Below are 24,947 nucleotides of genomic sequence, written 5' to 3'. Positions count from 1 at the left end.
TCCATATGGACAATGGCAGTGCCCACCCAGATTCTGTGCCGTTTCTAGGCCTCGCTTGGGAATGGGGAGCCCAGAAGGCTTTGAAGCCACTTTCAGCGGCATCTTCTGGGGGTCCATCCTCCTGGGGACCAAGTGGTGGTCAAGGGGTGGCTGTTTGTGAGGCATGTGAATAGAGCTTGGGCGGTGCTGGCACGGCCACTTGCACACATGAGCCCCTGCCTCCTGATACGGGGAGGGGCTACCCGCAGGAAGAGAAACAGAGTGGGCTGCCACTCCCGGCCAGGGGTCAGCCCTCCCAACACTATCACCTCCGGGCATGGAACTCTCTGGGCCTTGAGAAAGTGTATTAGTCAAGGTAGGAAGATAGGATGTATTTTGTTAGTTTGATATGTAATGTTTAGTTATATAGTATAGAAGCTACTCTATCTGTACTCTTACCCCAGCCCTGAAGGTATTGGGAGTTGGTGTGGTAACTGGTTTGTGGTCATGGCCTGTGCACTGGCTATTCCCTCTGTCCCTAGTTATCCACAAGTTTTTGCCCAAATGTCACCTTTTCAGTAAGGCTTTCCTTGACCTCCCTGTCACTCTATTCCTTTGCGTGCCTTTAATACATAGCCTTATGTTGTATCTACAAGTGCAGGGATTTTTAGTGTCTTGCTTGCCTCTGTATCTTTTGTACCCTAAGCAGGGCCCAGTACACAGGGGTCTCCCCCACACTTCTTGAATGAAATAATTCTCACAATTCAAGTAACATTCTCCCCAGTCTCATTCCCACCCACACAACACTTGGCATGGAGGCAGGTTTGAAACCTAAGAACACTATTTAATTTTGCACAAAATCAACTTGACATAATATATAACCAACGCTACGGCCCCACATTGCCAAAAAGCCCATCACCAAAAGAAAACCTCCCCAGGAGAAGGGCCCATCTATCCCCAGTACACCGACAGTGTCCCACACAGCTAGTTGCTGGGGTCGGGGAGCGGGGTGGGGGGGGGCGGGCGGGGGGCGGGTCTCAAGTGAAGGAACCACCACCCTGGTCTGGGGGAGGGTCCACTTTTCTAGACCAAGAACTTCAGGCCACGGAGCAGCCACAGCGGCACATGGCCTTCTGGTGCCGGCCTTTATCCCCACCTGGCCCTGCCATGGCCTCCTTTGCCATGGCCTCCCGGACTCTTTGGATCTCATGGATGAGCAGGGAAAAGGCCTCCTCCACACCTTGGCGTGTCTTGGCTGAGGTCTCCACAAAAGGGGCCCCCCAGCTCTTTGCGAGGGCTGCAGCAGCAGCACGGGCATCTCCGGTGGTGGTCACAAGGTCACACTTGTTGCCCACAAGGACGAGGGGCTGGGTGTGGTGCGGGCCCCAGGTGGCCCGCATCTGCTGCAGCTGGGCTAGAGACGAGGGGTCATCGAGGGCGAAGACACCCAGCACACCATCCCCAATCGCCACACACTGGTCACGCAGGGCCCGATGAGTGGCCTGCCCCGCCGTGTCCAGCACATTCAGAATGCAGCCTCCGTGGTCCAGGGCCATCTCCTTCCAGTAGGAATCCTGGATGGTAGGGTCGTGGTCTTCCACGAAGCACTGGTGGTTCAGCTGGATGGTCAGCGCGCTCTTTCCCACGCCACTCGCGCCCACTACCACGGCCTTGTACTCAGGCAGCTGCTTGCCAACACCCCTGGAGGGTGCCTGAGCCCTGTGGCTCTGCTCCTGGGAGCTAGGGCTCCAGGTGCCCAGGCCCAGATCAATCATGCTAGGCTTTGTTGGCAGCGCCATGGCCCCAAGCGGGCAGCTCAGGGAAGAGATGTGGACAGCAGGCCCTGCAGGTGGAAAGAGAAGACAATGGGGGTGGGGGGTTTGGAGGTTAGGTGAGACCATTTAGGGGCAAGGGGACAGCCGGGTGTCATCGAATCAACATTTATTGAGTGCCTAGTGTGTGCTAACCACCTAATATACTATAATACATTATTTATGTTGTTTATTCTCTCTCACTCCCTTTTACAACATAAACGCTGTGAGATTTTAAAAACAGCTTAAATAATTTATATACCGTAAAGTTAACCTAGCTAAAGTGTACAATTCAATGTTTTTTAGTACATTCACAGAGTTGTGTGACCATCGCCACAGTCTAATTTTAGAACATTTCCAGTCACCCGGAAAAGACACCCCCTGCCCATTAGCAGTCCCTCCCCATTCCGGAGGGAGGGCAGGGATTTCGTCTGTTTTGGTTTCGGATTGTGTCACCATTGGACCCCAACCTGGCACACTGCTAGTCATAGTTTGTGCCGAGCAACATTCCTGCCCCCAGGAGTTTACGTTTTAAAAGATGGAGACAACAAACCAAATAGGTAAGCAAATGATGAGGTCTGTTAGCCATTGTCATTGGAATTTAGTCTTTATTACTTATTCAACATACAGCTGTTGAGAACCTACTGTGGGGCAAGGACAAAGAGGTGGGGAAAAAAACAGATTAAGAAACCCCTGGCCCTCATGAACGTGACATTCTAGTCAGGAAGACAGACAACAACAAAGATAAATCAGTAAAAAATGTTTCAGCAATAGGTGATAAGCAGGCAGAAGGTGCTTGGTTAATGTTAGGTATTTCTATTATAATTTAATTTTCATTCATTAATTCGAGGACATTCCTGCGTGCCAGGCATTGTGATGGGTGCGGGGATGGGGGGTGGGGTGGGGGGCGGGGATATGGCTGAGAACAAAATAAAGTCCCTGCCCTTGGGAGGGTTAGATTCTGAAAGCGAGAAAGAGACAATAAACAAGATAAGCAAGTAAATTACCATGTAGTTAGAAGAGGATGGGCACACAGCAGGTACTCAATTAGCGTTCACTATTAATACTAAGTCACCATTAACCCATTCAATACACATCCTGGTCTTGGTTCGGTGTGTGGCCTCAGGAAATGCATCATAATGGCTGCGGCCCCAAGTATCCCAGGAAGCCCTGGGACAGTGGCAGCTGGGGGGCAGGTGGTGGGTTTGAGGGATCCACAGGGGGTAGGGGTGGAGGGAGTTCTGTGGAGTTTGGGATCCGGGGGTCAGGGCTGGGGGGCTAGGTCCCAGGTGGGGATCCAGCTGTGGGGCCCTCAGCCCAGAGAGGATCCCTGAAAAGAGTTGTGGAATGTGCTCGCCCAGGAAGAAGGGGGCCATGATGAGGAGATGTAAGCAGAGGACAGAGCTGAGGGGAGGGGGGCAGCAAGGAGGCCAGGGCAGTAGTGCGGGCCAGCAGTGGGGGATTTGGACAAGCCGGGTGAGATTCAGAGATGTTCCGAAGGCAGGCCTGACAAGATTTGCTGAGGGACTGGGAAGAAGGGGAGGGAGTCCAGGCGACTGGAGAGGTGGGTGCCGTCACCAGAGGCAGGGCCTGGTGAGGGGGCCCTCGCTCTGGCCGGGGGGTCGCTGGGGCTGACACCGAGAGCACCGGACACTGGCAGCGGAGCGCCGGCCGACCTCCCGACACCTGGCGGGGCGCTAGGCCGACGGTGCCATGGCCGCTTCGTCAACAAGGAGCCGTGAGGCTCGGGGAAGTGAGCCGCGGTGACTGGCCCGAGGTCACACAGCCCATGGCAGGGCGACACGGGAATACAGAAGCACCGCAGTGCCAAGTGCCGTACCCCTTCCTTTGTGTCACCTCCCTGACCTGAGGGGAGCAGGGGGCGCTCCCCCAAGCGCAGTCCCACCTCCTTCCAGGCTGGCCCGGGCCCCATACACGTATCCCCTAAGCCGGGGTGGCTGGCCAGCGTGGGGCTGGGAGGTGGGACCCCCAGTTTCACCCCAAAGCCGTGACCCCGTGCTCGGCCTGGACCTCCCCGCTCAGCTCCCGGCTCCCCGCTCGGCGCCCACACCCTCACCCAGGCCCGTCCTTACAAAGGCAGCCCAGGGTTGCTGGACCCTGAGGATGGGAGGAGACAGGGGAGGGTCCCCGACACCCGACCTCGGCCATACCCCCACAGCCCTAAGTGGAAGGACCTCTCAGGTCGGTGCTGGGGGGCCTGGGCGGCCCGGCTCACCTGTGTCCCGGGAAGGCCGGTGGCGCTGGGACCCGAACCCTCTGCTGCTCTGACAGGACTGACAGGGAATGAGACGTTGGTCCCAGCTGGGGGTATGGGGCGAGGTGGGGATGGGCGGGGAGGGAGTGCGCATGCGCAGCCAGCCGCCCTTGGGCCCCTCCGCCGGCTCACCTCTGTCCCCCGCCCTGGGGTGAGTGCTGGGTCACTGCCCGCCAGGCAAGTGTGCGCAAAGGAGGTCTTCTTGGGGTGCGCTGTGAGCGCTGACCCCCGCTGTGTGCCCCGTGCATCCTGCTGCACCTCTTCCTTACCTTATCCCCACCTGGGACGTGATTTTGTGTTTTTACTGCGTGGGGGGTGTGTCAGATTTTTGACCTGAATGTCCAGACTTTGCCAAATGTTTTGTGAGGGCCTAAGGCCCTGGAGCTTGTGCTGCCTCAAGTGGGCTTTTTGGTAGCATGGGAGAGAGTTGCGTCCGGTCCTGGAGGGAGAGAGTTGCAGAGGAGGGGTTATTTTGTAAAGGCAGAAAGAACCTGATTTGAGGTGGATATGTTCCAAGCGACGCCATTTTGTAGACTCCCTTGCAGCTATGGCGGTCATGTGACACAATTCTGACCAATAAAATGTAAGCAGGAGTTGTGGGGGCAGGGGCAACCACAATGCTCCTTCAAAGAGGATGACTGAGCTGACCCTTCCCTGTCCCATTCTCTTCTTCTTGATTGGGTGGGGCTCTGGTGGCCATCTTGGGGTCAGAGGGTGGCCATGAAGAAAAGTTCAGGAAACCTCAGCCCAGAGTCCTTTGAGTTGCCGAAGCAATTCTCATTATGTGGGAGAAATAAAACCCTAAAACTATCCCACAATTCCCCACCCTTGGTCAGTGGTAGACACTCCTTCCCCCAGGAAGCTACCCATGACCACCAAATCCAAGTATGTTAAACCTGGACCCCCCCACCCCCCAATCAAGACAAAGACAGATGAAGACACTGAGGCCTAATGAAGACACCTCATGATAGTTTTCTTGCCTTCCCAGCCCAGGGTGTAGCTGGGACTGGCTGCGAGGCTCCTATTTCTAAGGCAGGAGCTCATTTTCTCACAGATTCCCACCATTTAATCTCTTATGGAGCCAGCCAAGCTGCTTGCTCTATTTCCAGTTAGTTTTTGGATGAGCAGGGGGTAGACCTGATAAAGATCCACACCCTCATTCCTTCATTACTCATCAGCCCTGTTGGCCAGGAGGGTGGGCTTCTTTACCCACTCAAGATTAAAAGCTTTCTCCAAGTTTTGTAATAGCTTGTACTTTATTACATATGCAACCCCGCCATACCTGCCAGTTGATCCCCCTCCCCTCCAAAGTATCATCATTATATCAGCCCCCTCTTGGGGTCACTGAGCTGCTCCCCTTGCCTTCTGGAGCAGAGTAGATGGAGTCCCTTGAGCAGGCAGTGGGAGATCTATAATTGATCACAGTCCTCTTACAAATATATACACTTAAATCAGCACCCTGGGGGAGCTGTAAAGGGTCTTCAGGATGGGATGGAGTGAGGCTACCCCTCATCAAAGGTATAGCTTGGAATGAACTAAGGCTGGTCTATCTTGGGTCTCAGAAGGTGAAGAAGAGGAGCACACTCTGGGATTTAGTGTGAGTGAAGCATGTTCTCGCCAAACTTGTTCTGGTGGGCGATGTTCTTCACAGCTACAAGAGCCTGAGGAGGAGGCAAGAGAGGGGAGGTAAGAGTGAGCACCCCTCTACCTCAGCCAGGAGGCTGCCCCCACTCCAGCCCTCAACCGCCCTGTCTCTTGGCCTGTCCCACATGCAGAAGGGTCTCCATTCGCCCCTTATGCAATCACAAAAGGTGTGGGGGGGCAGGGGGGAGTGTGAGTGAGTGTGCACACATCAGAGGGTCTGCCCAGGGCCCACCTTGTGGTGAACGTAGGCCTGACAGTGGTAACACCAGGTAGACAGGTCGGCGTAGCTGAGTACCAGCGGGTGTCCCGATCCTTCATGGTGTTGGAGCATATGGGCATTGATGTAACGACTGCAGTAGACCTGAGGTTGGGGAGCGAGCATTGGGTGGGGAATCAGCACCCACCTGTGGTTTGCTCCTGGGCCAACCTCCACCCTATCCCTTTCCTCGGCTGCATACCTGATAGCAAGACAGACACACCCAGTTCTCCTGGAGGGCTCCACAGTCCTGACAAGGTTGGGTCACATCCAGGCCTGCTTCAGGTACAGGGCATACTGCCACCAAATGGGGACACCAGGGCAGTGGTGTTACAGCGTAAAACATGGCCTGGGGGTGGGTGAAACTGAGTAAGGTAGGGACTCCACCTCCCCATTATATGTCCCTATAGCCCATGCTCCTACGTGGAGGCACAAATGGGCATGAGAAGGAAGCCACTGTTCTAGCCTCTCCCAGAACTCACTTGGTCAGTGTCAGCATGGTCTCCAGTGACATGCATCAGTACTGACTCATTCATGTCCTGACCTCCAGCTGCCTCTCCTAGTAGCTCCTCCTCTTCTGGGGGTTCCTATACACACAGAGATAAGAGATGAATCCGGGAGGCCTGATTCTTGTCCCTTCTTCCCCCTACCTGGGCGTGGTGGGCCTTACCTGTGCCTTGTCTAGTTCCAAGGTGCTGAGATTTCCAGTCAGTTTACTGGGGGATATCTGGGTTGTGGCTCCTTGCATGGGTGACGCTGGAGGAGTCTGATTGTCAGTGCATGAGGCTGGAGGGCTTTGGATCAGCTCAGCTCCCCCCACAGCCTCCTCCGAGGTGGTCTGGTCCAGCGTGGCATCCCCTGTGGCTGCCTCTGAGGTGGCCTGGTTCAGCGCAGCAGCTCCTCCCATGGCTGTCTCTGATGACTGGTCCTGAGTGAACTCCATCACAGCTGTCTCTGACGTAGTCTGGCCTGGAGTGGACTCTTTCACAGATGTTGCTGAGGTGACCTTCCCTGTGCCTGCCTCCAGAATGTTCCCTTCTGGCATGGTCATCCCCTTGGCTGACAAAGGATTGGCTGCCTGGGGTGCCTTCTTGGTGATCAACTTAGAACTGGAGGGTCCCTCTTTATCTTTGACCTCTGGAACCATGGAAGGGAGATCCTTGAGTGTGGGTGCTATCCCTTCTCCCACCTCTAATCCCTGCCCTCCCCTGAGCCCCCACTGCCCGCAGTTCCCCTCACCCACTCACTTGTGACCCGCAAACTGCACCAGTATCTGCGATGGACTTGGATGGTCTCGGAGATCGAGGCCAGGGCCCCTGACAGTGGGGGCCGCAGCAGGGTCAGCAGGGGTGGCGGGTCCCCAAGGAGGGAGTGGGTGCAGGCGGCCATGGACTCCGAGATGGATGTCAGGTTATAACCACCCTTTGTTAAGGAAAAGAGGAGGGAAAGGTATGATGGAGGGGGTCCTCAGGGAATTTGGGAGATGAGATGTCCTGCCTCCCAGTCTCCCCTTGGGGTCCTGCAAGTCTGGAGGGTAGGTACTGGGGACAAGTAAGTAGAACCCACATCTGTCAGATGGACAGCACCCACTATGTGAGGTGGTTGTTGAGGGGGATAGAATTGTGACATAAAGTGCAAGATAATAATAACCACAAGAATGACAGTGCTGATGGCAACATTAGTAAGCACTGACGTTCATTAAGTGCTTGCTGTGTGCTAGACCCTATTCTAAGCACTGAATCCTCACAACCGCATGTGCTGAATCCATGCAGGAACCTGCCTTCACAGTATGGGAACCCCTGGCCCCACCCACAGAAGGCGCTGCCCTGCCCTGGTACAGGAACAACTGGTCTTTCTCTCTATGTGAATCTCTATCCTGACTTGGTATGGGAACCCTCTTTTCTCACACTCTATAGGAACCCCAGTCTCTGCTCTTTTTCCAGATAAAGTAACTGCGGCTCACAGTGGTTAGATGACTTGTCTGAGGTCTTAACAGCTGGTAAGAGGCAGCACTGAGGTTGGAACCTGGGCTACCTGAGGAAAGGGTCCACCACCCTGCCCTGCCACAGGCAGGCCTGGGCACACAGTGGGACATCTTACCAGCCAATTAATCTCTCTGTGACTTATTGTCCTCATCTGTGAGGGAGTACAAATGACAGCACAGAAGGTTGCTGAGTGGGTTAAACTAATGTACGAACAACGCATAACCATAAGAAGCCACAGCCCTTGTACAGGGCTTACCATGTGCCAGGCACCCCTCCACGATTGGCCATCCACACCTTACAGACAAGGAAACTGAGGCACGGGGGGTGGGGGCACTGAGTACTTTACAAAAGGTCAGTGAATTTCCTTTGTCTCAGGATTTTGTTGGAGGTAGTTCAAGTAGAGGTAAAAAGTAAAGACTCTGGAGCCAGGCTGCCTGGGTTCAAGGCCTGGCTCCGTCATTATTAAATGTGTGACCTCCGGCTAGTCACCACAGCTCTCTGTACCTCAGTTTCCCTGATCTTGAGAGAGGAAAATGATGAGGTCAGTAGACCTTACCTCATAAAGGCTGCTTTGTTAAGTAAATGCATTAATAATGCACGTAAAGTGCCAAGAAGAGTGTCTTGTACATAGTGAGTGCTCAATTAAAGTTGCTAATGCTGGTGTTATTACTAATGCCCACTGTGTGCCCACAACCCCAGGTGGGGACATCCAAGTCTTCCCGACCACCCTCCCACCGCAGGAAGAGGGACCGAGACAGCTACCTCTAGGATAAGGATAATGCGGCCATTGGCCAGGCCCATCAGCAGGTGGGTGAGGTGGGCATAGCCCTCAGGCGACACCTGGCAGCTGCCCAGTGGGTCCCCCCGGGCAGCATCGAAGCCAGCTGAGACCAGCACCAGTTCCGGGTTAAACTGAGGCAGGGAGAGAAGAGACATGTGAGCATGAGGGTGGGGGCGTGGGGAGGCAGCAGTTCAGGGAGACCTAGAGACACAGACAAGGACAAACGAAGACATGGCAATGCAAGTCAGAGAGATGGAGACATGGGACCTGGAGCCTGGGAGACACAAGACCAGAGCCCTGAAAATAGGGAGGGGAGGACATGGAGACACAAGAGAGATTCAGAGACGTGGACACATCAGACACAGATTTAGAGACCCGAGATACAGAGATATGGAGATGTGAGAAACAGACGGACAGGGTCATGAAGCAGAGTTGTGAGATGTGGAGACTCATGTCAAGAGACAGTGACATGAGACGGAGAGATATGTCCTCACATACACACCCAAGGGTGAGACCAAGAGGCACACACTCCCCTCCCTGGGTCAAACATGGGACACATGGGCACAACACAGGGTTTTATACACATGGTACCAAAGAAAGGTGCACACGTTTCCATCACAGAAGATGACAACACAAGTGCCACACACAGAAGATGGTCACATACAGTCACATACACCCACACACAATCAGACAGTCTCACACAGACCAGACTATACATAGTACTAGTCACACACGCACACACAGTTTCTCAGAGGGCACAGTAATCCACAGCTACCCCTGCACAAACAGTCATACACATGCCACCACCACAGTCACAATAGTCACATGTGCTGTTGTACCCACAGGAGGTGGTCGCTTGCACATGGTCACACACACTATTTCAGAGAGTTACACACACACAGAGACAGTCACAGCCAACTGTGCACAGACACACATACACATCTGAACACGCATGTCTGCACAGAGGTCACAGAGATGGCGCTCACGTTCATCCACCCTCAGAGTTAGTCATGTACACATGATTTGCCACACATACACACAGTTTACACACGGAGGAGGCAGTTACCTACAGCCACTCACAAAGAGTCAGGGAAATGTATATAGGCCATAGGAGAGAGAGATGACTGTCACACACAGCCTTCCACATGCAGAAAGTCACACACTGGCTGTCAGAGAGAGCAATGTGCAATGACGTACAATATCACACCCATCACACAGAGCAGCGGTAGTGACAGATTAATAGCTCCCCGTGCAGAGTTTCACACGTGCTCGAACCCCTCCCCACCTGGCACGTGCAGTTCCACAGAGGTGGCAGTCACATGGGGCCACCATCACACACAGATAGGCACTAGTGATGGTGTACACACAGGACAGGTACACAGCCAGGCACGCCCCCAGGCAAGACCACCCCCACACACTCCCAAGTCCTCACAGTTACACACAGAAGGCAGTCACATACAGCCACTGCACAAACATACCCAAAGGCCATCAGAGTCACATCCCCTCCCCCAAAGCCATCACAGCAGCCACCCGCAGGTCCTCTCACAGGATCAGTCACTGAGACATCGGGCACATGCACGCCTGCTGCCACCCACACAGTCTTATCACGTGCATCCTAAATCGTACCTCATAGGCAATGGGAAGCACCAGACGATGCCAGGCAACCAAGTAGTCGGCGTCACCCAGGCGGGGCCCATTCCAGGCCACGTTGACAGTGAAGCCCGTGCCTGCAGCCTGACCTATCTGGCTGCTGGCGCCCTCGTCCCCCATAGGAAAGAAGGTGCCATGATCATAGCGGTGCAGAGAAATGTACAGCACGCTGCAGGAACACGGTGGGAAGGAGGGATGTGCCTGGTTAGCGAGGCACCCATGAGGCATGGCCCGCCCACCTCCCTGACCACACCCCACCCCCTGCCGCAGCCCCTCACCTGGGGTCCTCCTCAAATATGTGCTGAGTTCCATTACCATGATGGACGTCCCAGTCCACGATCAGGATCCTGAGGAGGGAGGGGACAGCTTCTCAGTTACCCCAGGACACTTGCCCTGGGAGAGGGCAGGGACTAGACCCCTGGAGTCTGTATGCAGGGGCATTTATTGTGGATGGGAAGACCCTGGGTCCCTGGGGAAAGCACTGGGTAGCAGGCTTGTGGGTCCTATCAGAGTACTAAGGGCTTCACTGTGGGCCCGAGCAAGTGCTCAGGGCCAGATCCCGGGCCTTGTGTGGGTAAGTGCCAGGGGCTAGATTGTGGGTCTTTTGAAGGAAGCACCAGAGGCCGGACCCTGGGTTCTGTTGGGATAGTCGTCAGGACCAGAAATTCTGGGGAAGGGGACCCTAGATTCTGTTTTATAAGCACCTGGCTGCCGCAATCTGGGGATCCTATCTGGGTAAGCACTGAAAGGCTAGATCCTTGGTCCTTTTCTGGAAGTGCTGGGCAATTGGACCCTTGGGTGGTTCGGGGTAACTTTGGGGGCTGTACTACAGGGCCTGCCGCGTAAGCACCAGGCGGTAGAGGCAGGGAGCACTTACCGCAGCGCACGCCCACTGACGGCCTGGGCATGGCGAGCAGCCACAGCCACAGAGTTGAAGAAGCAGAAACCGCAAGCGGCATCCCGCTCTGCATGGTGACCGGGGGGACGCACCACAGCAATGCCATTCAAAACCTGGGGGAGGGGCAGGGAACAAAGATTAGACCACCCACCCTCCCCGCTTTCCCTTCCCTTTCCTCTCCTCTTCCATCTCTCCTGTCCCTCTACTATTCCACCAGCTGCTAGGGGCCCCCAAGCCTGTAGCCCCCATCCCGCTGGGTGCACTTCCCCAGGAGCCAGGCCTCTGGTGAGCTGGGATCTCCTCCCATTGCATGCCCCCTTTCCTCAGGCCTGGCCCACCTCTCAGAGCCGCCTCTTTCCCCACCCTCCACCCCCAGGACTTCCTCTCCTGGAGCCCAAGGTCCCCTCCCCAAAGTGCAGGCACCTCTCCCGCCAGTACAGCCTCCACCAGGCGGCAGGCGGCGCCAGCAGCCAGCTGCGCACAGGTGAAGGTGCTGGGGCAGATGTAGATGGAGTCATAGTTGGCGCCCTCGCGGTGCAGCTCCCGGGTCTTCATCTTCTCCGTGGCCCGCAGACGATCCACGTGCTCAGCACTGGAGGCACAGAGGGGGCACTCAAGGGGACAGCCAGGTAACTCTGTCCCCTCCACGTCCTCTCCTGTGTCTCGCAGCAGCTCCACGTAACAGGCAAGCCCAGGCTCCAGCCCCCAGGGTGGCTTGCGTGCTCTGAGGCCCCACCCCAACCCGGCCACAGGGGTCTGACCTGTGGCAGGCGAGCAGCTCAGCGTCCGTGGCTGGACGTGCGGGCAGGGCGAGACAGCGCCCGGCAAGACCCAGCTCCTCCAGGTGATGCATGATACGTTTGATGCGCTGAGGCGTCTCGGGGTGGTGGCTAGGAGTGGGGGAGTCGGAGGCAGGGCTTAGTGCGCTTGAAGTGAGGGCTCCCTCCCCTCCTCCCACTTAGCCCGGCTCTCTGACTGCATACTTGTCCCACAAGTTGTAGTGATCCATCATCTGTGGGTCATAGACCAGCCCTGTGCGAGCCTGCAGCACCGGCCACGTCAGGATTGGGAACTCAGGGGGCTGCCATGGTCCCTCCGCCTCCTTCTCCACATCGTCCCCCTCCACAGTGTCCTCCTCCTCCAGGGTCTCAGCTGCATGGGGAGGCCACATTCACCCTACTCCTACTCCCCCACCCTGGATCCCCTTAATACTCTGGAACTCAGTTTACCCAAACCTAAAAAGGGGTGGGAGGCCTGAAACCAGGGCCCAGTGAGAGAGGGCCTGACCCTCCCCCACCAAGGCATCGAGGAAAGTCAGAGTGGGGTCTGGAGGAGTCTCCTCCCACAGCTCCTTCCCTGCCCAACCCCCCACCCAGCGCACTCCCTGACAACTACCTGATCTCACGAAGACCTCCCAGAAGGGCTCAAGGGCTTCCAGAGCACAGGAGATAGACGCCTGGGCACTGGAGGGCAAGGGAGAGGAAAATGTGACCAACTGGCCCCTGAGTGGGCAATGAGGGGCCTACTTCTCCCCTCCTCCACCTGGGCTCACCTCGGGCAAGGGGCGCCAGGGAACTCCAGCACGGGGCAAGGGTCTCCCAGAAGGGTGTGGAGCGAGGCGCTGACGCCCTCAGCCAGGGAGCGGAGGTTGTAGCCACCCTGGGAGAAGGAGTTCACATGAGGGAGGGCAGGAAAGAACCAGATGTTACCAGAGAAGAGTAGGGTGTTGTCAAGCAACAGGGCATTTTTTTTTTTTTTTTTTTTTTTTGCTGTACACGGGCCTCTCACTGCTGTGGCCTCTCCCGCCGCGGAGCACAGGCTCCGGACGCGCAGGCCCAGCAGTCATGGCTCACGGGCCCAGCTGCTCCGCGGCATGTGGGATCCTCCTGGACCGGGGCACGAACCCACGTCTCCTGCACCGGCAGGCGGACTCTCAACTACTGCGCCACCAGGGAAGCCCAAGCAACAGGGCATTTGAAGGCTGACTTCATTTCATGTGCTGGACAGTATTATGGGATGATTACTGCTATTCTAATGCCCATTTTACATAGGAAAGCAGAGGCACAGGGAAGCTGAGTGACTTAGGAGAGGTTGTCCAGCTAGTAAGTGGAATTGCTGGGACAGGACTGAAAGTTGTTCTTACGTCTTCCAGGATCCACGGGCTGAGAGACGAAGTGAGTCACTCACCTCCAGTGAGAGGATCAGCTTGCCTCCTGCCAGACCCATGAGCAGGTGGGTTAGCTGGGCGAACCCTGCCGGAGTGGCGGCCATCTCGCCCTGGAGGGACGAGGAGGGTCAGCCTTGCTCCGTGCGGCCCCCTTCTGCCCTCCTGCCATCCCAGTGCACCTGCCTTACCTTGGGGTCCCCTTGGAGGGCATCAAATCCAGCAGCTACCAGGACCAGCTGGGGCTGGAACTGAGAGGGAAGGAACTACATGAGGCCACCTGCCCTCACAGCCCTTCCCTCAACATCGCCTCTGCCCCAACACACCCCAGACCCCCAGGACCTCAAGGGAAACTGGCAGCAGGACGTTCAGGAAAGCGGCGATGTAGTCGGCATCTCGCATCCCCACCTGCAGACAGGGAGGCATGATGGGGACGTCCTGCCATCTGCCCTGAAGGGCAGGGGTGGGCCTCATTTTGGGGGCAAAGGGTGGGCAGATACTGACCTGGTTCCAAGGCACATTGATGGTGTATCCCTGGCCTTCGCCAAAACCTGTGGTGGACCAGTTGGAGGCTGTAAGGTGGGGCCAGAACCGACCCTGCTCGTAGCGGTGGATGGAGAAATAGAGGACACTAGAGGCAGAGAAAAAAAAGAGGTGGGGGTTGAGGAATCGGTCCCCCCAGAAACCCCCAACCCACAGCTACCACAGCTGACTCAACCATTCATTCATTCTCTCATTAATTTCCCCATGAATTCTTTAATTCATACATTCATTCATTCTTCCATTCAGCTGCCAGCTTATTCATCCTCTCATGCATTAATTCTTCCATTTATTTATCCATTACCTCACTCACTCATTCATTTGCTCTCTTACTGAAATTGCTCCCTCAGCAAACACTGCTGCCCCTCTCAGTGCCCACACAGTTCTAGCTCTGACACCCTGAGAGCTATCAAGTCTATCCCACCCCCTAGGGCTCCTGACCCTGTGGGGGACTCTAGATCATGCTTGCCCACCCACCAGCAGGACAAACCCTGTGACACTGGAGGCCCACAGAGGCATGAGGCTCTTAGTTGGCGGGAGCCAGCTAAGGCTGAAAAGAATGCCGGGCAAGGCTAGGGAGCTTAGTATTTTCCCTGAAGGAAGTGGGGAGACTCAGGGCCTAGGGGTTAGGAGGGGTGGGACTTGGTTCTGCACGTGGAGCTGGAGTGGGGATGCTGGCTGGGGCTCCATGAGGCCAGTGAGGGGGCAATTCCTTGTCTCCAATACCTTACAGGCTACCTCTACTATTTCTTCTATTTTCTAGGTGAGAAACTGAGCACTCAGAGCAGTGAGGGGGGCTGACACAGAACAGATACTGAAAAGACACAATGGTATATGTTCTGATAGTAAGCCAAGTAGGAGGGCTTGATTCTGACTGAGGCGATCAAAATGAATATCTCTCATCCATCCTTCCATCCATATGTTCATCCACCCCCTGCCTTGTTCCAGAAAGGACTTAAGGCAGCATTTTTTTCCTTTTTTAGGGAAATGCAAGAAATAGTGGTAAGCAATAAATCTAGATAAACTTAACAGTCACATTTTAATAAATGTTGATAATATAGTTGTGAAATTAAATGCAATTGGTATACAAGGATTTTTGGAATTGGGGGATAAAGACCATGTGAAAGCTCTGGTCTTGAGGAGATGGGAGATGACTGTTTTACTTTTGACTCTAACAGATAAACATACAGTAGAACATAAATATTATCATTGGGAAAGATAGGAATAAAGAAAAGATTTGAAGAAAGTCCACCCCACAAGAGAGCCACCAAAGTCAACAAACAGAAGAACTAACACCCAAGGAAATTAAGTTTATAAAGCAAATAGAAGGAGATTTTAAAATAAGTTCAACTGACTTCCAGTAAAAGAATGGTGGACTGATAGCACAGGTATACCTCCTCATTATCGTACAATCCTAGTCAAGAGATAGTAAAGGAATTTTAAACAAGTATCAACCCAGGAAGACAGAAAGTGGGAGAAAGGATGTCAGACAATTAGAGACTTCAACACATCTCTGGAAAGTAGTCTGAGGCTCCAGGGGCCACAGCAGGCCCTCTCCCATGCTGAACAGGTTGGGAAGTCACCCAAGACAATCTGAGGTTTCCCTTCTGGAGAAGTCAAGCACAGATCCAGGTCAATGCTCACAAAATCAATTCTGAATAGCCAGTTCACTAAATTTACTTGTTTCTTTTAACTACTAAGCTTTAGTTTACTAAATGAATTCTTGTTAATTTTCTTAGGCATAATAACAAGGATTCCTTAATATCATTAATCATTCTTTTTTGTTTTCAAAGTGCATTGGAGGCAATAGCTGTGTTATTTTGTGGATATATGACTATATGCATAGATATGAAGAATTGTGAATATATTCAATGCATTCTTCTTTATGAATAAGAATGTATAAATGAAAAAAATCTATCCATGACCTTCAATCTCCCAGCTCCCCATCTCTCAATCTCTTAACTCCATCAGGAGGGTCCTGGCTGGAGACAAACTGGATAGCCCTTAAAATACTATTATGAAGACAAGGAAAACAACTAAACTAAAGCTTAGTAGAGCATAAACACGGAGAGGAAGAAAGTGCTCTTGAAGCTTAAAAGAAGGAATGGAAGGTAAAGTTGAGGAAATCTCCCAGGACACTGAGCAAAAGGAAAAAAGAGACAGAAGACATGAGATAAAAAATAAGAGACACAGAGGATCAACCCAGGAAGTCTAACATCTGACTAACAGAGAGACCAGAGAGGACACAGTAGAAGAAATCATCAACAATCTAATAGAAGAAAACTTCTGAGGATTTAAGAAAGGCATGAGTCTTCAGATGTAAAATATCTACCACCTGTAAGCAGAATGAGGGGCAGGGTGAAAATTCACAATACCAGGGATAATAGAACCTAAAACCTCCCAGAGAGGAAAATATATCGGAAAGGAATGAAAATCAGACTGACATCTAGACATCTGTCAGCAACACTGAATGGTGGAAAATAATAAAGCAATGTCTGGAGAACAACCAACCTAGATTAGATAATGGGCCACAGGAGCTCAGGAACCATGGGAATAAGTGGAATTTATGCATTCAATTCAATAAAAGGCTGGATAAAACAGCAACTATTTAGTAGTGTCCCCTACTGACAAGGATGGGCTCAATCACTTTCTGCAGGAAGGGTAAGGTGGTTCTCTTTCTGGAGGGAAGTCTGGCACTAGATTCTAGACTTTCAAGCACAGTGACCCTCTGACGAATTGGAAATTCATCCTACAGATATACTCAGAGGAGTATAAAATTATATATTTACCAGACTATTCACTGTAGAATTATCTGTAGAGCAAAGACTAGGAAGACCTATAAACATCCTGGGGTTAAATGGCCAAAGGTATAGCCATACAATGGAACACTGTACAGCTCTTACAAAGAACGAGATGCTTTTCAGAGGAACTAACATGGAGAGGTGTCCAAACCATGCTGTTAAATGCAAAAAGCAAGTTGTGGAAGAAAATGTAGTGGTAGTATGTTAATAATAATAATGATAATGATGAATATTCATACATCTACAGGAAAAATTCTGTAACTATCAACAGTTACTTTTGACATGATAAGAATTACAGGAGACTCACTGCTTTAGACGTTTCGATATTTAATTTTTTTGTTTGATTTATGGCCATGCCATGTGGCTTATGGGATCGCAGTTCCCCGACCAGGGGTTGAACCCCAGCAGAGGCAGTTAAAGCCCGGAATCCTAACCACTAGGACACCAGGACACATCTTTTTTAAAGAAATAAAATTTGCAGTATTGTCATAATCGGAAAACATAAAGTAGTAATTTGAGGTTCACTCCAGCTCCAGGATAAATTGGTGAACGAGATCTCCAAGCATTTGTGGGCTCAAATCTCGTCTCTTCAACTTCTTCTCTCTATGACCTCTTAACCTGTAAGCCTCAGTTCCCTGATCTGTAAAATGGGGAACCCAACAGTCCCTGCCTCAGAGTGAAATTAAGAAACAGCAGACACGCAGAGGGCAGTACCAAGCCTGTTGCCAGGGCAGGCCCAACAAATGTGAATGCTTCCCCTTCCCTCCTGGGCCCCTTCTGGCTGCGCCTGTAAAGGTGGCGGGTGGCTGGGAGTCTAGCATCTAGGGTGGTACTCCGGGCATACCTGGGGTCTTGGTCAAAGGTGAACTGTGTTCCTTGACCGTGGTGCACATCCCAATCCACGATAAGGACCCTGTAAGTGGGAGAGAGGGGGGCACTATGTAAGAAGATCAAGGAGCATCTGGGGGAAGTGCCTAGACCAAGATACCCAACCCTGCGCCACCCTCATTACACCCGCCCTGCTGCTTGCTGCTGACCTCTGAATGTCATGCTTCTGTTGAGCATAGCGGGCAGCCACAGCCACGTGGTTGAACATGCAATACCCGTCCATGAGACTGTGCTGGGCATGGTGTCCAGGAGGCCTGGGAAGGGCAGGGAAGGCCACAGATTGATGGTGGTGAGGGGTCCTCCTCTTCAGAGATGGACTCTTCCCTGCTCTCTAATCCTGGACCACCAACTCCCCCAGTGCCGATGCCTGCACATCTGCCAGGAACTGAGTAATTGGGTCCCTCAGACCCTCACCCCCAGTCTACTCTTCTCTCTCTGAAGGAAAGTTGATAATGCTCATTAAAATTATCAATGCATACACCCTCATACCAAGTCCTTCTGCTCCTGGGGACTTAGTCCACAACCTATATAACAAAAAGGGTGAAATAACATGTTTATAAATGGATGATATTTGGTGCAGCATTTTTTGGAAACAGCAAATGATTGGAGAGAACCAAAATGCCCAGTGGTAGCAGGCAGGTTAACTTACTGTGCATTTGTATAATGGCGTTCTACATGGGTCTAGGCTATACACTGTTAAGAGAAAAGCTTTCCAAGATATATAAGTGAAAAACGCATGATACAGGGAGTGTGTCAAGTGCTACCATAATTTGTGGCTAAAAAAGGGGAGGTAGGAGAAAAGGTACATCTTCTGCATTTCATCACTTCTGAGATGCCAATGATGAGAAGATGTACTGTGATTTTACAAGCCAATGACAAAGCAGAAAATGCTGCCAAAGGAATTCTGAGACACCGTTGTTTATAAGATGCATCTGGATTTCAAGATGTTTCAAATATGAAAAAAATATACACCTTAGAATCAACAAAATATGGTATTTATTCCATGAATGGCACAGACTATTTCTGGGAGGACACAAGAGTCGTTGGTGACAGCGACTGCCTCCAGGAGAGGAAGCAGGTGTCTGGAGACGGGGGTGGGGAGGACTTTTACTTGTACCAGATCCCCAACCTTTTTTTAACATTCGATTCTTGAACCATGTGAATATACTTCCCATACCATTACCTTTTACATTTGAGAAAGGAATTTTTTGTAAAGTAAAAAAGCCTTATGCTAGTGGGTCCTACCTGATGATCGCCATGCCATTCCGGATCTCAGCCCTCAGGACTGCATCCACTAGCCTGAGGACGGAGCCTGAGGCTAGGCAGGCGCAGGTGTATGAGTTCTGGAGAGACAGCGGGGAGCCAGAGAGGGAGTAAGGGAGATAGCAGCCCTGTCCACTCAGCTGCCCCGCTCCAAGGTGGGGTGGATGTGGGGATGGGGGACCCCGGGATTGCCACCACCCTCTGCCCTCACAGTTCTCATCCATACCGGATGCAGATAAACTGAGTCATAGGTATCTGCTAGGACACGGAGTTCCCCCTCATTCATGTACTGGGTCGTCTCCATCAGATCAATGTATTCTAGGCTGGGTACATAGATGGGGGATGGGATTCAGGGGCCCGCCTCCCTCCCTGGCCCTGATCCAGGGCCCTATCCCCTTCCCAGCTGAGTCCTCCATGCATCAAACCCCTGGACAAGTCAGGCCTCCTCAACTGTCAATCCAGGGAATAGCTGGGATGTAGGATACCTTCCCTGCTTCTTCCCCAGCCTGCCTCATTTCCAGTAACAACCCTTGCCCTCTACTCTGGCCACATCAAATCCTACCTCCAGGTCTTTTTTTTTTTTTTTTTTTTGCGGTATGCGGGCCTCTCACTGTTGTGGCCTCTCCCGTTGCGGAGCACAGGCTCCGGACGCACAGGCTCAGCGGCCATGGCTCACGGGCACAGCCGCTCTGCGGCATGTGGGATCTTCCCGTATTGGGGCACGAACCCGTGTCCCCTGCATCGGCAGGCGGATTCTCAACCACTGCGCCACCAGGGAAGCCCAGTACCTCCAGGTCTTTGACCAGACAGTTCCAGCTGTCTGCATCTCCCTTTCCTCAGCCTTCTGTTTCATGGGACTCATTCTTTTTCTCCTCTTAAAGCTCAGCTCAGATACCCCCTCTGCCACACTAACTCTCCTTGAGCCATACCACATCAGGACTCTTACTCTGGGTTCCTTCAGCCCCCTGGGGGAACCCCCTGATCACTCTGTCCACATATCCATCATCTGTTTACACATCAGATTATAATAACAAAAAGAGCTCATCAGGGACTGATGATATGTCAGGCACCATTCTAAGCACCCGACACATATCAAGCCCTCCTGAGGAGCTCATGTTTACTAGCCTCCAAGTTACAGGTGATGACACTGAGATTCAGAAAGGCTCAGTGACTTGCCCAAGACCACAGAGCCCATGACATTCCTTCCCAAAGCATCTGGCCTGCCCTGGTTGGCCCAGGGCAGCCTCCTCCCCATCCCTACAAGGCCCCTAAGCCTTCACCTGTGAACCAACATCAGCTCCTCCTTTTCGGCAAATCGGGCCTGGGGAGACATGAGGAATAAAGGGCTAAGGCTCAGGCTGTCCCACCAGCTGCTGCCCTCTGCCCAGGATGTCGGCTGGGGGACTCACCTGAAAGGACACACAGCGATCCAGGAGGCCCTCCTGGATCAGATGCTCCTTGATGGCATGGAGCCGCTCAGGGCCTTCAGGGAAGCTGGGTTGACAGAGATAGAAATACAGATATATATGACACTGGTGAGCACCACATCTGTTTCTGCACATCTTCCCCATCTGCCCTTCCACAGCTGCTGACGCATGAAACTTTGGAGTCATCCCTGGCATCTGTCGGTCTCCGTTCTCATGATATATGCAGAGCCCGGCCCTCTCCTATCACCCCCACTGCTGCTACCATAACCTCTCACCTGGGCTATTGCACTCAGCTGGCCTCCCAGCTTCTGCCCTTGCTCCCCCAACAGTCCTTTCTCTGCACAGCAGCCCAGACACTGGTTAAAACTCAAATCAGGTCACGTCCCTCCTCTACTCAAAAACTTCTCCTGGGGCTTCCCTGCTGGCGCAGTGGTTGAGAGTCTGCCTGCCGATGCAGGGGACAGGGGTTCGTACCCCGGTCCGGGAAGATCCCACATGCCGCAGAGTGGCTGGGCCCCTGAGCCATGGCCGCTGAGCCTGCGCGTCCAGAGCCTGTGCTCCGCAGCGGGAGAGGCCACAACAGTGAGAGGCCCACGTATCGCAAAAAAAAAAAAATTCTCCTGGCTCCCAGCTCACTCAGGGTAAAAGCCAATGTCCTCCCCATGCCCCAGAAGGCCCTTGACGACCTGCCCATCCCCTCTTTGACCCCTATCTCCTACTGCTCTCCCCATCACTCACTGCTTCTCCTACACTGGGCTCCTCCCTGTTCCTCAGTCAAACCAAGTATGTTTCCACTAGCTCTTCTTCCTGCCCAGGACAATCTTCTCCCAGATGTCTCCATAGCTCACTCCCTCACCTCCTTCAGATCCCTGCTCAGATAGTAAGGCCTTCCTTGATCATCGTATTTAAAACTGAAGAGTCCCCTCCACTGCACTTTCTGCTACTCTCCCTCCCGCTTCAGTGTTTCTCCACAGCACTTCTCTTTCTAACACACTTTATCACTTGCTTTTTCCTTGTTTACTATCTGTCTCCCTCCTCTAAAATGTAATCTCCACAAACGCAGGAGTTTTGTTTGTTTTGTGTACTGCCTGTCCCTGGCGCCTCAGGAGACGGTAGATATGTATTCAATAATGAAGTCTTTTGCCATCCTGAGTCTTCCACTGGGATAGGGGGGATAGATACTAAACTAGTAAACACATAAGTATAATAATGGACAAACAACGGCATGGGCTAGGAATATCTTGATGCTCGGGTGTGGGGGAAGGGGAGTGGCTAGGCAAAGCCCTCTCGGAGGGTCTCCTTGAGATGTGAATGTTAACTAGGAGACAAGTAGGTGGAAATGAATCTCTGGAAAAGGGATTGGCCAGGGTAAAGGCCTGAGATGAGAGAGTGCCTGGCATGTTGGAAGAACAGCAAGGGGATCAGTGTGTGTGAAGTGAAGCAAAGCGAATGAGGGGGAGGATTGGCTGACGAGGTCACCGTGGTGATATGGAGCCAGATCACATGGAACCTTATAGAGGCCAGGTTGAAGAATTTGAACTTTACCTTCAGGGCAACACCCTGCCCTTGAAGGACTTTAAGAGAGAGAATATCATCTTGTACATATTTTTTTAGGTTGTTGTGTGAAGAACAGGCAGCAGGGGTGAGGGTGGAAACAGGGAGGCCTCTGCAAGTCTAGGTGAGTGATGATGGTGGTGGCAGTAGAGGTGGTGAGGAAAGGTCAGATACTGAATACATTTCAAACATAGAGCCAAAAGAATTTGCTGATGGATTGTAATGTGTGACTGAATGGGAAGTGTAATTCTTCCATTTCAGCACAAACATCCGTTCTTCAAGGAATCCTTCTGGGAACCCTGGATGCTAGTCTAGGGTCCTCTATTAAACACTCTTGAAAGCTCTGGTCTTAGGTCCTCCTTCATTAAACACCTCACACTGCTGATGGTGGTTTAGTGACCTGCTCTCCTACTCATCTGTCAGCTCCCTGTAGGTCTTGTCTGACACATTTGTATCACCATCTCCGGCACACAGAAGGCACTCAATAAATGTTTGTTGGCTAAATGAAAACAACCCATTCAAGCCTGAGCCCCATCTCCCTAAATCATCTGCTTCCATTCTCTAGGCTAGATTAATACAGGATTCGTTCTTCTAATGGGCTTTAAGTGTTTGTCTTTGTATGGCTTGGGTATGGCCTGGAGGAGCCAGCCTCACCTGTCATCCCAGAGGCAGTGGAATTCATTTAGCTGCTCATCGAACACCAAGCCAGTGCCAGACAGTGTCCTGGCCTCCCGGTTCAGATCCTGCAAGGAAAAAAAATGGGAGAGACTGATGCACTGAGGGCCTGAGTCAGAGGGAGCATCCCACACTGTCCAGGATGGAGAAGCTCAGGGTTTTGATTGTCACAGGAGGTTAAATTGCGGCCAGGCCCCTCTCACCAGCCCTTGCAGCCCCACGACTAGGTCTTGCTCGGCTGCTTGACTAAGCTTCTTCATTCTGCCTTTCTTCTTTACCTCCGCTAGATTGGGGCTGGAGCGGAGTACGGCACCCTTTTTAACACCTCGCTTCTGCCAAACAGAGAGAAGGGTCAGAGTCCAACGCACGGCCCGCTGCTCCCCCTCCCCCTCATCAGGGCAGGTCTGGGGCCTCACCGAGGTCTGGGGCCTCACCGAGGTGACGCTGGAGTCGTGGGCGGGGGGATGGGGATTGTGCCTACTCCTTCGCTGTCTGGTTGTGGTGGAATCCTGGCCGGTGGAGGTCATGGCTGGGGAGACTTCACCCCTCACGCGTTTCTTGGGGGTGGGGTGGAGGTGACTCTGAAAGGGCCCAACGCCCTGAAAACCCTACATCCCAGCCATTCCCAGGCCCCGCCCCCTACGCTAGTCTCTATCCCTTTTGCTATCTATTCCAAACCACCTTCTAGACTCTGTCTCTGAAGGCTCTCTCTCTCCAGCAGGGTGTTCATTCTACCTGGTCCCGCTCATTCCACTAGCCTCCACCCCTTTAACACTATTCTTTCTCCTTTCAAAGTCTTGCCCTTTCACAGAGCAATTAACCCCCTGGCTCAGTCCGTTCTAGAGCCTTCCCTTTCCAGCTAATCACCGCCCTTTCCGCTCTATCAAGCCCCATTCCCAGACCCTTTCATTCCTCAAAGCCTCGCCCAGACCCCACCCCTTCTCAAACCTGCCCATTCCAGCCAATCTCCCAGGATAATCACCCACTCTTTCACTCAGCCAGACCCAGCCAGGGCCCCGACTCCACCCTTAACGATCCACTTAACTCCACCCCTTTTCGGCCCGACCGGCACCTTCCACTTGGCTAGATCCCGCCCCTAACGTTTCAACAAGCCCAGCTCCTCAGGGGACTGCCCCTTTCCTTCCACCAGGCCCCACCCCCTACCCAGGCCCAATCCCTAACGCCTCACCAAGCCCCTTCAGCCAGTTCCGAGCCACCTCCCGCTAGCCCCTCCCCCTTCCCGCCCCCGCCGTCGACGCGGGCGCAGCCCCTTTCTCAAACTCCGCCTTTGGCTTACGCCTCAAAATTCCCTGAGCACCCTCTTTTCCGTTGGGCCGGGGCTCTCTACAGCCCGCCCCAATCCCTCCCACACTGGGGGTCTTGCCGCAAGGCCGCGCCCCTCGTGCGGGCCACACCTCCCGCGAACTCACAAACTGCGGGTCTGCGCGAGAGCTGGCGTCGCAGGCCGTGCTGCGTCTGTATGAAGCGCGCGCCAGCGGCTGGACGATGCGCTCGGGGTCAACCTCGCCCCTCCCCCAACCGCCGCTGTCGTCCTGGCGGCCATGGCCGCCGTCCCTCCGTCCCTGTCCAGTTACCTTAGGAGCCCTCCGGACCGGCGCCAACTGTACCGTGCGATTAACTCAAGAGTGCAAGCAAGCAAGGCCGTTAGAAAGGGGCGTCTTCTCTTCTCCCAGTGGCTTCCCGCGGGACGCGCCGTGATGACGTAGTGAGGGCGGGCTGGTGGGCCTGGAGCGCGGTGGGAAGTGGACAAGGCTGGTGGCGGCCAAAATGGGAGTGGTGATGTTAATAAATGTGAGGATTTTCTGAGTTCATATTCGCTAAGGTGGTACACAGGAAGCAATCACCAAATGTTAGCTATTAATATTCTGCCGGGAAAATGAATGGTGGAGCGGAAGGAGTCTTAGTAGAGGCAAATAACTGTGATGATAGCAAGTAATATGTGACAGGCATTGTCGCAGGCCACAATTCTATGAGGTAGTTCCTTAAGGCTGCTTTGAAGATAAGGAAACTGAGGTTATGCGACTTAGCCATGTGACCTTGAGCAAGTTACTGAGCATCTCTGGGCTTCAGTTTCCTCATCTGGAAAATTGTGGTAATTATAGTGCTGGAGCCAGAATGGACCTCAGGAGGGGAGTTTTTCTTTGGGCGGCGGCTCTCCCTGTCGGCTCCCTCCACTGGGTCACCTCTGTTCCCAAGCTGTAATAGAAAGTGTGTGCCTAGGGGGTAGGGGGAGTTGCCACTGTGCACCACCCCCGAACTACCCCCCACACTGTGTCTAAATGCCTAAATGTCAGACCCGTAGGAGGCCGGTTTGTCCTCCTAATCTCCCTCTCTC

General features: G+C 53.1%; 2 protein-coding genes across 2 annotated transcripts; both read right to left on the bottom strand.

The window, feature by feature from the left end:
• Nucleotides 1–1,076: 1,076 nt before the first annotated feature.
• ERAS (ES cell expressed Ras) lies at nt 1,077–1,778 on the bottom strand. Its single transcript, XM_065901303.1, has one exon. The coding sequence runs from the start codon at nt 1,776–1,778 to the stop codon at nt 1,077–1,079; it is 702 nt and encodes a 233-aa protein (XP_065757375.1).
• Nucleotides 1,779–5,657: 3,879 nt separating this feature from the next.
• Nucleotides 5,658–23,118, bottom strand: HDAC6 (histone deacetylase 6). The gene is made up of 28 exons (XM_065900412.1): nt 23,026–23,118; nt 22,795–22,923; nt 22,571–22,659; nt 20,345–20,429; nt 20,216–20,256; nt 19,162–19,258; nt 18,918–19,015; nt 17,822–17,926; nt 17,629–17,697; nt 13,948–14,074; nt 13,786–13,851; nt 13,635–13,694; nt 13,467–13,556; nt 12,832–12,938; nt 12,675–12,742; nt 12,263–12,431; nt 12,041–12,169; nt 11,703–11,871; nt 11,259–11,392; nt 10,660–10,728; nt 10,358–10,550; nt 8,713–8,862; nt 7,213–7,387; nt 6,636–7,102; nt 6,448–6,552; nt 6,168–6,314; nt 5,942–6,070; nt 5,658–5,726 (listed from the first exon to the last, which is right to left on the bottom strand). The coding sequence occupies exons 1-28, from the start codon at nt 23,116–23,118 to the stop codon at nt 5,658–5,660; spliced, it is 3,429 nt and encodes a 1,142-aa protein (XP_065756484.1).
• Between the last annotated feature and the right edge of the window lie 1,829 nt (nt 23,119–24,947).

The sequence above is a fragment of the Phocoena phocoena genome, chromosome X (assembly GCF_963924675.1).
Source record: "Phocoena phocoena chromosome X, mPhoPho1.1, whole genome shotgun sequence".
Taxonomy (NCBI): domain Eukaryota; kingdom Metazoa; phylum Chordata; class Mammalia; order Artiodactyla; family Phocoenidae; genus Phocoena; species Phocoena phocoena.
Note: the sequence above shows the minus strand (reverse complement) of the source record. Positions and strands in the feature narration are given on the sequence as shown.

Coding starts and splice junctions, on each gene's coding strand:
- ERAS (XM_065901303.1), bottom strand. CDS start 1,778: ATGGCGCTGCCAACAAAGCCTAGCATGATTGATCTGGGCCTGGGCACC.
- HDAC6 (XM_065900412.1), bottom strand. CDS start 23,118: ATGACCTCCACCGGCCAGGATTCCACCACAACCAGACAGCGAAGGAGT. Junction 13,852..13,947: donor TCAATGTGCCTTGGAACCAG/GTCAGTATCTGC, acceptor CCCTGTCTGCAG/GTGGGGATGCGAGATGCCGA. Junction 12,939..13,466: donor AGCTGATCCTCTCACTGGAG/GTGAGTGACTCA, acceptor TCCTTCTCCCAG/GGTGGCTACAACCTCCGCTC.